Source organism: Octodon degus, unplaced genomic scaffold, assembly GCF_000260255.1.
Source record: "Octodon degus isolate 3935 unplaced genomic scaffold, OctDeg1.0 scaffold00064, whole genome shotgun sequence".
Taxonomy (NCBI): Eukaryota; Metazoa; Chordata; class Mammalia; order Rodentia; family Octodontidae; genus Octodon; species Octodon degus.
This window is the reverse complement of record NW_004524640.1, coordinates 12594723-12611044: the sequence shown is the minus strand read 5'-3', so window position 1 is coordinate 12611044 and position 16322 is coordinate 12594723. Positions and strand designations below refer to the sequence as shown.

The 16322-nt window shown below is 51.8% G+C and overlaps 1 protein-coding gene and 1 pseudogene across 1 annotated transcript in view; both read right to left on the bottom strand.

The window, feature by feature from the left end:
* Positions 1 to 7551: 7551 nt before the first annotated feature.
* On the bottom strand, positions 7552 to 8243 carry LOC111817616 (annotated as a pseudogene).
* Positions 8244 to 10028: 1785 nt separating this feature from the next.
* Positions 10029 to 16322, bottom strand: part of Rbx1 (ring-box 1) — a 15583-nt gene continuing 9289 nt past the window's right edge. The window contains exons 3-5 of the mRNA XM_023719067.1: positions 14518 to 14588; positions 11201 to 11286; positions 10029 to 10197 (exon numbers count right to left, since the gene is read on the bottom strand). Of these exons, the coding sequence (XP_023574835.1) occupies positions 10185 to 10197; positions 11201 to 11286; positions 14518 to 14588 (170 nt within the window). The 3' untranslated portion in view covers positions 10029 to 10184. The remainder of the gene's footprint in view (positions 10198 to 11200; positions 11287 to 14517; positions 14589 to 16322) is intronic.

Below are 16322 nucleotides of genomic sequence, written 5' to 3'. Positions count from 1 at the left end.
GGGAAGCCAATTTTTTTTTTAAAGAAAAGAAAGCCAGTCAGATAAAGGAGAGGGGGACGCCCAGGGATCTTCCTACACCCTCTCCCCCTACCCAGAGTGCTGGGATTCCAGGTCTGGGCCACCATGCCCAGCCAGTTAGATCTTGAGAGAGGAGCAAGATTTTTCTACCACAAAGAACAAACAGGAAACTCTGTGTGCCCAGGGAAAGCGAGACCAGGGACGAGATTTAGGAAATCTACACCCAGGAACCAGGCAAGGAGGCTGAGGCAGGAGGATTGGCATGAGCTTGAGGTCAGCCTTAGTATAGAATTTGGCTGTTAAAAAAACAACATAGCTGGGGATGTAGCTCAGTGGCACAGTACCTATCCGGCAAGCGCAAGGTCATGAGTTTGATTCCCTGAGGGATGAGCCGGGTGTGGTTACACACCTGTAATCCCAGCACTCAGGAGGCTGAAGCAGGAGGATTGCAGTGAGTTTATGGCCAGCCTGGGCTACATGTATTACAAACATGTGTATGCCTCAAAAATACGAAGATTGCAACTCGACACAAACTACCCAGGTTTATTCATACCAGTAATCCTAAATTTGTTTTATTTATGCTTTTGTTCTCCTGAGCCCAATACACTGAAAATCCTTTAAAGACACTTTTAAGATCCTAAACTCATTTGTTGGTAAAGGGCTGAAAATTGATTTTAAGATAAAGGAACAAACTGAGATTCAAATAATGTTTTTAGGCCCAGTGTGGTCTGGCCTATGCCTGCGAACCCAGCACTTTCCAGGCTGAGGCAGAAAGATAGCTGAGGTCAAGGCAAGGCTGACTGACATAGTCAAAAATCAACCAACCACATAAACCATAAATCATTTGTATGCTTCCCCGCACCCCCAAGGGGCTGTGCAGCTCCCAGCCCTGGGCCGGGACAACAGCTTGCCCCGGGAGCCCAAGCTGCTCTCCACGCGGCGCAGACCCCGGGCTCCCCGCTGGGGCTTCCCCAGCCCTCACCGGAAAGACAGTGAGGGCAAAAGCCAGCCTCCCCCGGACAGGGCCGAGCAAGCCTGGGCGGAGGCGGGGACCGGCCGCAGCGGCCCCACGAGCGGTCGGCGCAGGGTCTCACCACCCGCCCTGGCGCTCGCTCCCCGGACTGCTGGGCTTGTCCTAGGCTTGTCTCCCCGGGGCTGCCGAGCGCCGTCTGCGGGGAGCCTGGGCCGATGGGACCAGAAGCGGGGTCAGGAAGCTGACGCTCAAGATGGGCTTTGGGTTCTGGTTTCTGAGCTAGAGTCTGCTTCTGCAGCCCAGGCTGGCCTCGAACTCGCAGCAACCCTCCTGCCTCAGCCTCCCGAGTGCTGGGATTCCAGGCGTGAACCACCACGCCCGGCTTCACGGATTCTGGTTTCAGAGACCGGGTCTGCTTTTGCAGCCCAGGATGGCCTCAAACTCGCGCGATACCCCAGGAAGGGATAAGAAGCAGCTCAGCAGGGCAGAGGCTGTGGGTCCAATGCCAGATAGCGAAAAATAAAGAGGGAAGAGAAAGATAAGGAAAGGGAGAGAGGGAGGGAGAGCACGGAAAACCCTGGCTAACAGCGCCTCTCCCGGCTCCCCAGGCAGGAATGCTCCGATTCATTCGGGATCGACAGGAAGACCAGGCAGTCAGCGTCGCAGAGCGCGGGCCCGGAGTCCCAGAGTCCCAAAGTCCCGCACGACACCTTTGTGGCCGCTGGCCCCGCCCCCGCACGTGCAGCCCGCCTGCCCCGCCCCCACCCACCCAGGCACGTGATGCCACTGGGGTGGAGGCCACCCTCGGGGCGGGGCTGGGGGGTCCTGGGGTCTGGATGCCAAGAGCGGAGTCTTGACGAGAGTCCTTGAGAGACGGACGCACGGGACAGCTAGGGCGACAGCCCCGGTGCCGCGTGTGGCCACCACACCCCTGCCTCTGCGGAAGTGGAAGTGGCCGGCACGAGCTGCGGGCTGCCGGCCGGCTGCCCCCGAGAATCCGCCTGGCGCGTTCTTTGTGTCCCCGCGGAGGCTGCGAAGCCGCCGCCCGGATTTTCCGATCGCGCCTCCCTCCCTTGCTCTTCTGCGGGAGCCGCATAGTTCCCTGCAGCCGCGGCCATGTGAAACGTCCGGGGGCCGGAGGGAGGACTTTGTCACCTCTAAACCCGCTGGCCTTCTTGCGCTAGCTCCAGAGGCTCAGGGTGGCTGCCGTGGACAGGACGGCCGAGGAGCTGCCGCCAGTGTCAGGGAGCCTAGGCCCTGTGCCACCCTCTCCCTCTCCCCTCTGCAGAGCTGGGTGCCAGGTGCCACGTGGTACAGGCCCCCCACCACACCCTGTATGCGCCACTGTCCTTAACTGGGGATCGGCAGGCTAGGAGGCTAGCACTTCCACACAGGGTTTGGGTGACCTCAGCACCTCTAAAAGCCAGGGGGAGCCGAACATGGTAGCACACTCAGGAGGCTGAGGCAGGAGGATCACCTAGAGTTAGATGCCAGCTTGGACTATAGAGTGAGTTCAGAGCCATCGTGGACTACAAAGGAAGACTGTCTTAAAAACAAAGGCCCTAGGATTTCTGGTCTGCTTAATCAGAGCAGAGCAAGAATTTTGTGTTTTGTGACAGGGTCTCCCTATATAATTCAGGCTGGCTTTGTACTTGCTATAGCCCAGCTTGTTTCAAACTCCAGGTGATCCTCTTGCCTCAGCCTCCCCCGTGCTGGGATTAGAGGTGCCACCACACTGCACTAGGGAGTACAGGCTGGTTGTGCTTTGGTTTTTTTTTTTTTCAGCACGGGGGATTGAACTCGGGATTCTTGCTCAGGCTAGGCAGGCACTTAGGTGCTGAGCTATCTCCCCAGCCCATGGAGCACAGTTTTAAATGAAGCATGTACTTGTCACCCGCAGTGCTCAGCTGGCTGACAAGCCGGGCCTGCCTGTTCCTGAGGAGGCCGCACAATGGAACCTAGCGAATGTGGGGTGGTGCACAATCTCAGGGGACAGCCATCCCGCTTTTCTGTTCACACAGTCTACTTTGTGGAACCAGGGATTGAACTCAGGCCCTTGCACTTGCCAGGCAAGCGCTTGTTTTACTGAGCCATCTCCCGGCCCCACAGAGTCGACTTTAGGCGCCAGCCCTGGTTGGACTTGGCTGCAGAGGTGAGGGCAGAGATCGGCTTGGAGAAGCCAATAAAAGAGCTAAAGCCAACCTGCCTGGGGTTGGCTGCAACAGATGGGTCCTCAGGCCCTCTGCGTGTGTGTGTGTGTGTGTGTGTGTGTGTGCGCGCGCGCGCTGTTTTGTTTTTGTACTGGGAGTTGAACTCCAGACTTTGAAACACTGAGCTACATCACCCCTGGCCCTTGATTTTTTTTTTTTTTTTTTTTTTTGAGGAACTGGGGATTGAACTCAGGCCCTTGTGTTTGCCAAGCAAGCACTTATTCTACTGAGCTATCTCCCCGGCCCCCTGATATATTTTTAATATTTTAAATTTTGAGTCGGGGGCCGGGGAGATAGTTTGGCAGTCTAATCATCTGCCTCGCAAGCGCAAGGACCTGGGTTCAATCCCCGGTACTGCATGCAATGCCTGCCACCAAAACTGGGCATGGTGGTGCACGCCTGTAATCCCAGCACTGGGGATTTTGAAAACAGGAGGATCATTATGAGCCGGAGTTGTGTGGTGAGACCCTGTACCAAATACATTAAAGTAAATAAAAAATAAAAGGCCAGCCTGGTCACCAAATGAAGGTGAGAAGCAGCGCAGACTCCACGCCTGACCCAGTGAGTGCTCCCTTCTACTTAATCTGAGTTGGGGATCCCAAGGGAGCTTTCCTGGCCTCTTGGTGCTCAGTCCCTTTGCCCTGGCACCCCTCAGTTGTGACACTAGGTGAGACTCCCTGGGCCCCGTGCGTGGCCTGCGCCCAGCAGCAGGAGGGAGCTACATGTCTGGTGAGTCGGGGTGAATGACATGGAGTGGGCCTATGGGCACAGGGCTTCCCACCACACCCTGCCAGTCCCGCACGACGCCGCTGGGGACCCAGCAGCCAGGCGATCCCAGTGTTTCTGGGCAGGCTGGGGCTCAGCCAGGTTTCAGTGTCCGCTAGGTCTATTCCTGAATGTCCCTCAAGCCCCTCGAGTCTCCCTACTTGTCCACAGATCACCACACAGAGCCCCTGCCCACTGCCTGTGCTCTGTTTTGTTTTTTTGAGGCAGGGTGTAGCCCAGGCTGGGCTCGGACTTGTGCTAGTCCCCCTGCCTCAGCCTCTGAGCCCAGCTCCGCTCTCCCTGTTCAATCCATCCCCTCGGATTCTTCCTGTAAATACAAGTTCCAACTTTAGTGACCTTCGCAGGGTGTGCTGGCTCCCACCCTACACTCACAGGGGTTGATGTTGGGCCACAGCTTCACTTTCCCCATCTGCCACCTCCGCCTGGGAGGCGGTAAGCGCTGAGCGGTCCCTTGGTGAGGCTGCCATGGCCTGTGTGCCTCGTTTCCTCTGCAGGCACCGGGAGTCCCCTGTCCGTGGGGCTTACTTTTCTTCTCTTCATTTTTAAATTTGGGGACAAGGTACTGCTAATTTGCTAAGTTGTTCAGGGTGGGTTCCAATGAGCAGTGTTCTTGCCTGGTCAGTGTGGCTTATGGGACACTTCCTGGGATCTGCCCGGGCTCCGTCATCATGGCAACATGAGGTTGCTCCCCACAGGCATGCTAGGCCCACGCCTGCTGTGGTGCTAGGGTAGTGAGTGGTGCTGGCCTGGTCCAGGGCTTTGGGGCCCTCCAGCCTTACCTTAGACTCCTCCCTGCCAGGCACAGGGTCTGTCCCCTTCTATGGAGGCCACAGAGTTTGGGTCACACCTTACTCCCTGAACCCTCCCACTTTCAGACCCCCTGCCCATGGTAGTGGCCCTTTGGGACAAACAGCAGGTGGATCTGCCAGAGCAGCTCACTAGGGAGCTTATGCTGGCCTTGAACTCACTAGGTAGCCCAGGCTGACCTCACATTTGCAGAGATCCTCCTGCCTCAGCCTCCCAAGTGCTAGAATTAAAGCACAAGCAACCAAGCCAGTGAGGAGTGTAAATTTGTAATTATATAAATTACTGAAACCATGTAGACAGTGCTTGTCACACCAGTTGACATTAGAGTCAATGGGTGATATTTCTAACAGGGTGGCGGGGATGTCCTCCTTGGGAAGGCAACAGTTAAGGCAAGTTCTGAGATTTAAAGAAGCTAGCACTGGAGATGAGGGGAGTCTCAGACCAAAGCCACAAGGCAGGCAAGACTGCCTCCATGGTGGGTGGAGTTCTATGTACCTGGGAGGGAGTGGCACTTGAGCTGAGAACAGAGGGGACAGGTGGCCTCAGTAACAAGTTTCCATTTTGTTTAATGAGAATGGGCAGCTAGGGGCAGGCTTTTGCCAGCTCATTTGGGGACACAGAGGTTTAGAGGTCTCACCTAAGCATAGCAGATGGAGGTCTTCCTCACTGGTGGCTGTCACAGTCAGTCTAGTGGCCAATGCGTCCCCTCTGCAGAGAGCTGGGGTGACCAGGGCCTCCTTGGCTCCAGTGTTGGGTTCCCACCACCATGCTAGGCTTAGGCATGAGGGTAACTGTGAGTTCAAGGACAGCCTGGGAGACTGTAAGGTCAGCCTGACTTCTTAGGGAGATGTTGTCTCAAAAACAAAATCAAGGCCTGCTCATGCAGGCCCTGCCCCTGGGGTGCACTGAAATGGCAGTTGAGACTGGGGTAGTGGTGCGCCCCTGTAATCCCAGCTCTTGGGAGGCTGTAAACAGGTGGATCACTACGAGTCTGATCTAGTACTGAGACCCTGAACACCCTGTAGACCCTTCCCTAAAATAAAAAAAGAAAAAAAATCAAGCATACAGAAAAAGCCCTCTTTAAAAAATGACCTATTTGGACAAACCCCCACCACCCTAATCCAGTCTTGCAGCCTTGCTGGCCCTTTCCTCTCCAGTCCTTGATTCTCAGCCTTGTTCTGTTCCTTGCAGCAGCAGTCCAATTTCACGCTACTCACAGTCTCAGTGGTTTCTAGGTTACCACTTTTGTGTGTGGAGGCCATGTATCCCAGGCTGGCCTTGAACTCACAGACATTCTCCCTCCTTGGCCTCCCAAGGGCTGGAATTACAGTCATGCCACCTCGCCTGGCCCAGGGGGGCCAGCTTTGTTCTTGACCTTGTTCTGTAGAGGAGCCCAAGCTTAGGAACCTGTGGAGTAAGGGCGCGTGCAGGAGGTAGAGGGCAGGGGAGTGGCAAGCAACTCTGGGGACTCTGGACAGCAGTGGATCAGGTGCGTTGGCAGGAGATGGGACAGGTGTAGGGAGGAGGGGCCTGGCAGTGGACTTTGGTTGAAAGCAAAGGTCTGGCCCAGGAACAAATGGGGAGATGAGAAGGGCACTAGTGAGGATAAGCCCTCTGCTGGGGTCACCATCCTGGGCAGGCAGTTGTGCAGAGAAAGCTGGGCTTGCTTTAGTGGAATGACTGATTTGCCAGGGAATAAACGCAGGGCCTTTCCACAAAGCCTCATCTCTGGCCCTTTTTGGAGACAGCACCATCTCTGTAAGCTGCCCAGACCGGGGTCAACCTTATGATCAATCTGCCTGCCTCAGCTCCATGGAGAACTGGGGCCCTGCAAGAACTTTCCCTTTTGTGCTGCAGAAACTGGATTTCCGCACCCTGCACCAAAGAATCCTGGATAACATGAATGCCCCACTCTCTGCAGTCCTTACCTGATGAGGACTATTATTCCTGCTGTGGGAACACAGGCCAGGGCCTGACCAAGGATTTGTGGTGAGGGTGGTGCCCTCAAATACCAGCCACCTGCATAGGATGCTTACCTGAACAGGCACTGCAGAGCGGGCAGGCTGGTTTTTGCGGTACTGGGATTGAACTCAGGACCCTGTGCTGGCCAGGCAGGCGCTTATTCTACTGAGCTATCTCCCCAGCCCCAGGCTGGCTTTTAGCTTGGGTACACTTTCCTGTTTCTCATTAGTAAGCTAAGTCTTGTAATTTCCAGCTTCAGCACCCCAAGTATCTATTTATGATACTGGGAATGGAATTCAGAGCTACATGCTGTTTTTTATAAATTTTTTTCAATCTTTTACTTTTTTTTTCTGGCAGTACCAGGGATTGAACTCAGGACCCTGCATTTGCCAGGCAAGTGCTTATCCTACTGAGCTATCTCCCCGGCCCCACAATTTGAGGAGGACTTTTTGGGCAGGTCTGGTACAGCTTCTGGAGCTGGGAATCGTTGTTCTGTGGTCCTGGGCGCCTGCCTGCATTTACCCAAGCAGTGCTTTAAACAACTGAGCTACTAGGCAAAGCCCCTTTTACTCATTTGGTACAGGGTCTCACTACCCAGCTCTGACTTGCAGTGATCCTCCCGCCTCAGCCTCCTCAGCGCTGGGATTACAGGTATGCCACCAGGCCTGGTTTTAGTGGCTGGCTTGGTGCAGGGCCAGCACAGTAGGTGGCATCAGGGATCAAACTCGTTCTAGACCACTTAGCTGTCTTCCCACCCTGTTTCTCTCTCTCTCTCTTTTTTTTTTTTAACCATTATTTAGCTTTATTCATAACCATAAACTTAACTCTGCAATCCAGGTACATTTGGAGGGGAGCAAGGAAAACATGGAACCCAAAGAACTGCAAGAAGAGCAGAGATGATGGGGCGTCTTGAGCAGGGAGGGCGTAGGGTGCTCTCCTGAGCTAGAGGAATGGTCTGGTCTGGCGGTGGCAACACACACAAGTCACACGCGTTAGAGCTGTCCACAGTCGGTGATGGTGATCATCTTGCTGGTCTTGCCGTTCCTGGACCCGAAGCGCTCTATGGCCTCCACCGTGTTCGTGCCCTCTTTCACCTTCCCGAAGACCACGTGCTTGCCATCCAGCCACTCAGTCTTGGCAGTGCAGATGAAAAACTGGGACCCGTTTGTGTTTGGCCCAGCACTTGCCATGGACAAGATGCCCGGGCCTGTGTGCTTCAGGATGAAGTTCTCATCATCGAATTTCTCCCCGTAGATGGACTTGCCACCAGTGCCATTGTGGCACGTGAAGTCACCACCCTGGCACATAAATCCTGGAATAATTCTGTGAAAGCAGGAACCCTTATAACCAAATCCTTTCTCTCCAGTGCTCAGAGCACGAAAGTTTTCTGCCGTCTTTGGAACTTTGTCTGCAAACAGCTCGAAAGAGACGCGGCCCAAGGGCTCGCCGTCGGCAGTGATATCGAAGAACATGGTGGCATCGACCATGGTTGGCAACAAACGACTAAGAGGAAGGACAGAGGCGTCTGCAAAGCCTGTTTCTCTTTTTTGAAACAAGGTCTTGCTGTATATTCTGGGGTGGCCTCAAACCCTTTGCATATCTTCTGCCTCACCAGAGTGCTGGGATATGGGCACAAACCAGTGCACCTGGCTTTGTGTAATACTAAAATTGAGAACTCCAGAGTTTCCATGTGGGATGTATCTACAGATACCATATGCAAATCAAACGGAAAAATTATTTTTATTTATTTTTTGGTGGAACTGGGGATTGTACTTGGGGCCTTGCGCTTGCCAGGCAAGTGCTTATTCTACTGAGCTATCTCCCCAGCCCCTATTTTTATTTTTTTATAGGGTTTCACTGTGCAGTTCAGGTTGGCCTTGAACTCACTTTGTAGACCAGTAGGCCTCAAACTCTCTGCAATTCTCTTGGCAAGTGCTGGGATTACAAGCATGAACCACTACACCTGTTTTTTTTGGTGGAACCGGGGATTGAACTCAGGCTCTTGTGCTTGCCAGGCAAATGCTTATTCCACTGAGCCATCTCCCCGGCCCCCTACACCTGGTTTAAACTGAGAAATTTTAAAAAATGCTTTCAGGGGGCCGGGGAGATGGCTCAGTGGAATAAGAACTTGCCTGGCAAGCGCAAGGGCCTGAGTTCAATCCCCGATTCTGCAAAAAAGAAAGAAATGGTTTCAAATAAACAGGTAGCTCACATATGGCCGGATTTTTAAAAAGTAGCATTCATTTTGCAAATCTCTTTTACGGCTGACTTAGCAGAAGGCAGTGGATTCTCCAGATGGCACTGTTCCAGGCTTGGTCTGACTGACTCAAGTCTCACAGGCCGGCTAGAGGGGAAATGTATGGACCTCAGAGGGAAGTGGGAACCACTGGAACCTCAGGCTCCGAGGAGCATGGGGCGAAACCGTGCTGCTTCTCAGTAAGGGTCTATGCAAGCTGGGCATGGTGGCGCACATCTGTAATCCCAGCAGCACTGGTGAAGCTTTGGGCAGACTACACTTAACTATGTTGTGAAATCCTGCCTCAAAAACACCACAAGCCAAAAAAGCTCTCCCTGCAAGAAAACCTGTAGCTGTATCATTAGTATCACAACTGGAAATTCAGGTGGTAGTGAAGGAACCAAGCTCAGTAATTCAACCCAAAATGCCATCAGTCTTGGGGGCTTTTTTTGGTGGCTCTAGGGATTAAATAAACCTAGGGCTCTGCCCATGCTAGGACTTTATCATAGCTACAGCCTCAGCTCCAAAACTACTGGGTTTATTTCTCACTAGAATGTTGCTATGTTGGGCCAGGGGGATGGCTCAGTAGAATCAGCACTGCCCTGGCCAAGTGCAAGAGCCTGAGTTCAATCCCCGGTTCCACAAAAAAAAAAAAAAAAAAGTTGCTATGTTGCCCAGGCCACCTCCTGCTCTGTGGCCCTCAGGGGCCTGGGCAGCAGGGGGGTCCAGGCAGAGCTAGTGCCCAGGAGCTGCTGAGAGGTGGAGTAGTGGGGCCAAACCAGGTCTGCAGCCCCTCACTTGGCGCTTTCTGCTGTCCTACTGGAAGCTGCCTGGTCCCTGGATCCACACCCCCTGCCGGGTACATGCTCCCTTCCTGGCACACACCCTGGGACAAGTGCTCTGGCTCCAGCCTGGAATGGTTCACTTTAAACCGGGCCCCCACCTCATGGATGGCTTGTTTCACAATGTGTGCTTTCTTCCTTGTAAGGAGACCCCTTGTCTGTCAGCTTCTGTTGCAAACACAAGAGACAGCGTCCACTTTAGAACCCAATGGAACTTTATTTGACATGGGTACAACCATGGCCAGGGGAGAACAAACTGGAAAGACGAGGGGCAGGACAGAGGCCTATCTAACCTATGACAACAGGAGGCAGGTCACTTAGTGAGTGACAGTTATGCTGGCAGAATTCTTCTAGTGTCCATACCTGCAAGACAAGCAAGTTATGTCATTAATTCCATGCCAGGCTCCTATGTGACAGGGTCTTGCTCTGTAGTTCAGGCTAGACTTGAACTCACTGTGATCCTCTGGCCTTAGCCTTCCAAGTGTAGGGATCACAGGGCTGAGCCACCACACTCAAGATAGATTCTCAGCTGAGCTAAATAAAACCTGCTTGAACATAGGCATGACCTTAAGCAGGACTCTGAAAAGATGGACGTGAGCACAGCATGCACCAAGCATGAGACGGAAGCAGCCCTGACTTAGCTCAGCCACCCCTAGCTTGACATACTCTTTCCTGGTGACACGCCCTAAGTCCATCAGCAGAGACTGATCAAAAGCCAGGGTGGCAGTGCACAGCTCTAATCCCAGCTCTAGGAGGATCCATGTGGGTTCCAACCCACCCTGTACTACATAGTGAGACCCTGCCTCAAAAACCCAAGGAGCTATGGTGCATCTAAGAGAGAAACTGACCTCTGGAAAGAGGAGTTTATTATGTGGGAGGTGAAATAGTACCTCACGAGAAAAACCAGGGGAACCAAGGTACAGCGTGCTCCCACTTGTGTTAATAGAAGACTGGCAGAAAAGCTACCAGAAGCTGTTGCTGCACTTCATGGCCAAGGTCTAGCGAGAGTGGCTGGTTTTGTAGCGGACCCTTGGAAAGGTGTGTACTAGGTATGCATGGCCCCGCATGCTTCACATGGTAAGAGTCTCACAAAGATGGCCACATGCACTTTCTCAGCGGAAAGGAGCATGTGATGCAATGGCACATGTCTATGACATCCGTGGCCCAGGGAGCCTCCTTGGGGAAAGTCACTCTGGAAACATTTGAGTTTGCAGATTTCCGTATGTTGTTTTCACAGATGCTAGAAGGCTGGGAAAACACAGGCTGTAAACTTTTAATGCTAGCTAATTCTCTCTGCATATTCCATAAATGGGTCACTGTTCCAATAACCTCATGCCCAAGCCCACCCCAGAGTGGGGACACCTACTTTTGGAATTCCCATTCTCTGTTGTCCAACGGACACACTTGCCGTGTTTTCAGCCAGCGAGAGATACAATGAAAATGGAAGGCATGCTGAAAGAAAAAGACCTATGATTAAACACAATCTCACTTTGGCCTGCACACCTTGCTGCCCACACTTCCTGGGGACTGACAAACAGAGGCTCACTGCATAACATGGTGCTGTCTTTGGTAGGCACAGGACATCTCTAACAGACACATGGGTTGAAAATGTCACTTGAGCAGTGTGAACCCCAGCAGTGAGCTCCTTTGTGTTGACACAAACATGCATGGCTTTCGCCGTACTTGGCCTGAAAGGAGCTGCACCCACTCCTTTGGAGGAGGAGGCCCCATCGCTTCTTGGCCTTTTGGCTAAGATCAAGTGTGGAGGAGAAGGCCCTGACCACATGGGACTTCACGTATCTCCCTGTCACTGTGAGAAATTAGGCCCCCAGAAACAGAGCCTCCACTCAGCCCTTTCCAGGGCAGTGCACTACCATCACTGCCTGCACCCAGATGTCTCGAGCGCCCAGCACCAACAGGCCTTTGATGGGTGCTCTGTCCTAAAGAAAGAAAAATTGGGGTGAAAGGATTTTGGGCAATAAACTGCACAGAAACAGCTAAAAGGTATCAATAGGTGATTTTTCTGATCAATAAGGAAAGGCAGAAAGCAAAATGCCCAACCAAGGGGGCAAGGACAGGGTAAAGAGGTGGCTCGAATCTGAGGACAGGAAAAGCCAGGTACAGGTCTGGGTGGCTGCAGATGGGCATAGTTGCAGCCTCAAAATCAACACTTGTCCCACTGCTGGCTGCTCTGGTGAGCAGAGTATTAAGAAAAGCAGCAAGGATTCCCCTCACAATGACTGAGGGGCTGCAGTCAGGCTCAGGTGGAAACAGCCATCCACAGAACAAGGAATGCTCACACAGGCTTGGTCCAACAATAGCCCTGACATCAAGTTAGTGTTTCTCCCAAAACAGGCATGCAACTTCAGGACTCAGACATTATGGGTTATTATTATTATTATTATTATTATTATTATTTATTTTTTTTTTTTTGGCAGAACCAGGGATTGAATTCAGACCCTTGCAATTGCCAGGGAAGTGCTTATTCCACTGAGCCATCTCCCTGGCCCCTGGGTTATTATCTTGCAAACTGACTTTTAGCAACAAAAAAAGTTAATTCTGTAATTCAGAGTAAAATCTAGCTGGGCGAGGTGGCTTCTAACCTGTAATGCCAGCCATCTGGGAGGCTGAGGCAGGAGAACAGACAAGTGTAAGCATGGCGTGGGCAACTTAGACCTTAAAACTTTAAATTTATAAAGTGGTTTGGGGGCTGGTGAGATGGCTCAGTGGTCTAAGGCACCTACTTAGAACAAGCTGAGCTAAGCAAAACACAGAGACCACGGTTCAATCCCCCAGCACCACATGCCAGCCAGCCCCGCCCCCTGGTGGGCTGAGCTGGCCACACACACACACACACACACACAAAATAAATAAATAAATAATCTTTAAAAAATAAATATATAAATAAATAAATAAATAAATAAAGTAGTTTGGGCTGTGGCTCAGAGGGCAGGTGTGGGTTCAGGCCTACTACCAAAAAATTGACAAAACAAAACAAAAACAGTATCTACAGTTGATATGCTATGGACTCCCATCAAGTCAACTCTGGACTCTTTAGAGTGACAACTGGAAGGCCACATGTCTGCTGACTCTCACAACTCATCAGGGGGAAAAAAACCCATTTCCTATAGGCAGCAAAGGAAGTTATTTTTGTCAGCCCCCAGGTTTTGGGGACAGGCCCTTTCACGACACCCATCTCCACCTTTTGCCTCCCTGCCAGGCACTCTGCTCCAGCTCCTGACACACAAGACACGGTGCTGCTGAGCCTCTCTAGGCCCAGTGCTCTCATGTTCACACTTCAAGTCACAAGAGGGGGACACATCAGGCACACAAGGCTCACAGGGGTCCATTTACAGAGTCACTGGTCTATAGAGATGCTGACATTGGGGGCCGCACCCAGACCCACGGCAACCCAGCAAGCAGGCAGGCCTGATACTACTATCTGTGCTGCACAGGCAGGAAACCGAGGCAACTTGCCTCACTTGGGAGCTGGTGTGGAAGCTCGGAAGCAGGGCTCGTCACATAAGGCATCCCGTGACCCACATGGGCCCCGATAAATGAGGATGGTGTACTCCAGGCACTGGCAGGGAAGCGACCCTCAATTCTGGGGGGTGGGACCTCGGCCTAAATCTGTATTTACTTTGATGATACCACATTCTGCTGACCACCCACAGGAGCAATTTTAGTCATCCCCGCTTAAGCCACCTGGTGGGGGGTGGGGGACACCAGGGATCTAACCCAGGACCTAGCGAATTTGAGTATAGTGCTCTAGCACCAAGCTATGTCCCCTCCCCTTTCTATTTTGAGACAGTCTTGTGGTTTTGTTTTGTCTTTTTGAGACAGAGGCTCCTATGCAGTTAAGCCTGGCCTTGAACTCATTTTGTAGCCTAGACTGGTCTTGAACTTGCAAGGATCCTCCTGTTTCAGCCTCCGAGAATGCTGGGATTACAGACAGGCCACCATACCCAGCCGGAGTCTTGTTAGGCTGCCCAAGCTGGCTTCAAACTAGCGATCCTCCTGCTTCAATCTCCAGAGTAGCTGGGATTACAGGCTTGCATGAGGGAAGGGTAGAGTGGTTAAATGCCCTGGGTTAATGTGCTCAGCCAGGCCCTCTGTTGTGCTGGGAGCTGTGGGTCCTCTGTCCTCTTGGCACAGGAGTCCCAAACAGGACAATTTTAGCGCCTGGGTCTGGATGACTGGGCCTGTGAGGATGAATTTTTAACACATGCTAGAAATAACATTTTTGATGTTTATTATCCTTCACAGCTGTCACATCCTGCAGGACTGAACACTCAGTCCAATGATGTTGCATAAAGCATTTCTGGCAAGAGCTTACTTAACACACCCCACTCACTACACCAGCCACACTTAGAACGAGCAGATGCAAGCCCTCTACCTACCTGACTCAGCCCACAGACACTTGCCCCCTGGGGGTGTCTGCTCAGAAGAGGGGGGCTATGCTGGCAACCAGGTTGCCCCCAGAGCCAACCTCAGAGCAAAGCCCAGGTCCCATAACTGGGCCCAGCCAACAGCACAGCCTGGGCCCCTCCACAATACCCACGTGCTGTCTCCCAACTCCAGGGACAGTAAGATGCTGAGAAATCTTTGTGGTGCTTGTAGTGTATTTGGGGGAAAGGCAGGCTGGTCACTTCCTCCCTAGCTATTTCATACTGGTAAACTTACATTACAGACTCCCCAGGCCACGGTGCATTCTTCTGACGTTGCGGATGCCTGGTTGGCTTGGCACTCTATGCCTGCAGGGACAAGAGCAACAGGGTCACCGGGCTGGGATCAGCTGAGCAGTTATGGGGGGCGGGGGTTTAATCAGCACAGTTTCTTTTTGTTTCGTTTGTTTTTTAAAATGTATTTTGGGGCTGGGGATTTGGCTCAGCGGTAGAATGCTTGCCTAGCAAGCTGGAAGCCCTGGGTTCGGTCCTTGGCACCAAAAACAAAAACAAATGTATTTTGTACAGGGTCTCACTATGCAGCTTGGACTTGTAGTGATCCTCCTGTTTTCAGCCTCTCAAGTACTGGGCTCATAGGCCTGTGCGACCTTTCCCAGTCTCAGCTCACCCCAGGGGTGATGCCAGCATGCCCCAGGGAGCTATTTCCTTTCTTTTTCTTTTTTTTTAACTAAAGCATCATTTTTATTATAGATTAAGACAAGTTGGAGGCCAAAGGTCAACATAAACACCTAGAGAGCTTTGACTTTTCCTACTCCAGTCATAGTAATTGTGATATTACCTCTATTCTGCTCACACCCAAGGACAGAATCACCTGTCTTGTGGCATGCCTGAGAACATTGGAAAAATGTATGTTCTATGCAAGAGGACAGAATCCATGGTAGAAGTGAAAGAGCAAATTTTTGTCCAAACTCTGTATAAGCCTGGGTCCAATCAGAGGACAGAAACTACACAGCAACTCTTTTTTTTTTTTTTTTTTTAAAAATTATTTATTTATTCCTTTAGTGTGTGTGTGTGTGTGTGTGTGTGTGTGTGTGTGTGGCCAGCTCAGCCCACCTGGGGGCGGGGCTGGCTGGCATGTGGTGCTGGGGGATTGAACCGCGGTCCCTGTGCTTTGTCAAGCTTGTTCCAAGTAGGTGCTTTAGACCACTGAGCCATCTCTCCAGCCCCAAATTATGTTTTTTGTTTTTTTTTCCCCCCCGGAACCGGGGATTGAACTCAGGCCCTTGCGCTTGCCAGGGAAGCACTTATTCCACTGAGCCATCTCCCCGGCATACACAGCAACTCTTATTTTATTTACCTAATAGCCTGAAGCATTAAGAGTAGAGATGCTAGTGATGTGGACTTGCCAAAGTGAAGATTTAAAGTGTCTCTCTTGCACATTGGCCGGGAGCTATTTCTTAATGAGCATGAAAAAGGGTAAAGAACTGAGAAGATTGCCTGGCAAGCGCGAGGTCCTGAGTTCAATTCCGGTACTGCAAAATTAAACAAACAAACAAACAAACAAAAAAACAAAACAAAACTGAGAAGACAGGGCTGGGACCCAGCAGTATGCTTCCCAATGATTTGCTACCCCGTTTTAAAACTGCATTAATGAATGGGAAAAGGGAAAGTGCTTTCCAATTCTGAGCAGAGGGCTGGGGAGATGGCTCAGTAGAGTAAGTGCTTCCCTGGCAAGTGCAAGGGCCTGAGTTCAATCCCCTGTTGGGGTGGGGGGGTGGGGGATTCTGAGCATAAGTGCTTAAGTGGACTTGTTAAAAAGGAACTGATGGGCTGGTGAAATGGCTCAGTGGTCTAAAGCACCTATTTAGAACAAGTTTAGCAAAGCACAGGGAACGCGGTTCAATCCCCCAGCACCACATGCCAGCCAGCCCCGCCCCCCTGGTGGGCTGAGCTGGCCACACACACACACACACACACAAAAAAAAATAAAAAAAAAAAAAAAAAAAAGGAACTGATGCCTACTGACTTGGTACAGGTAACTTGGTATGGGTACCCAAGCTGGAAAAGCCATCTCCTGTCGAC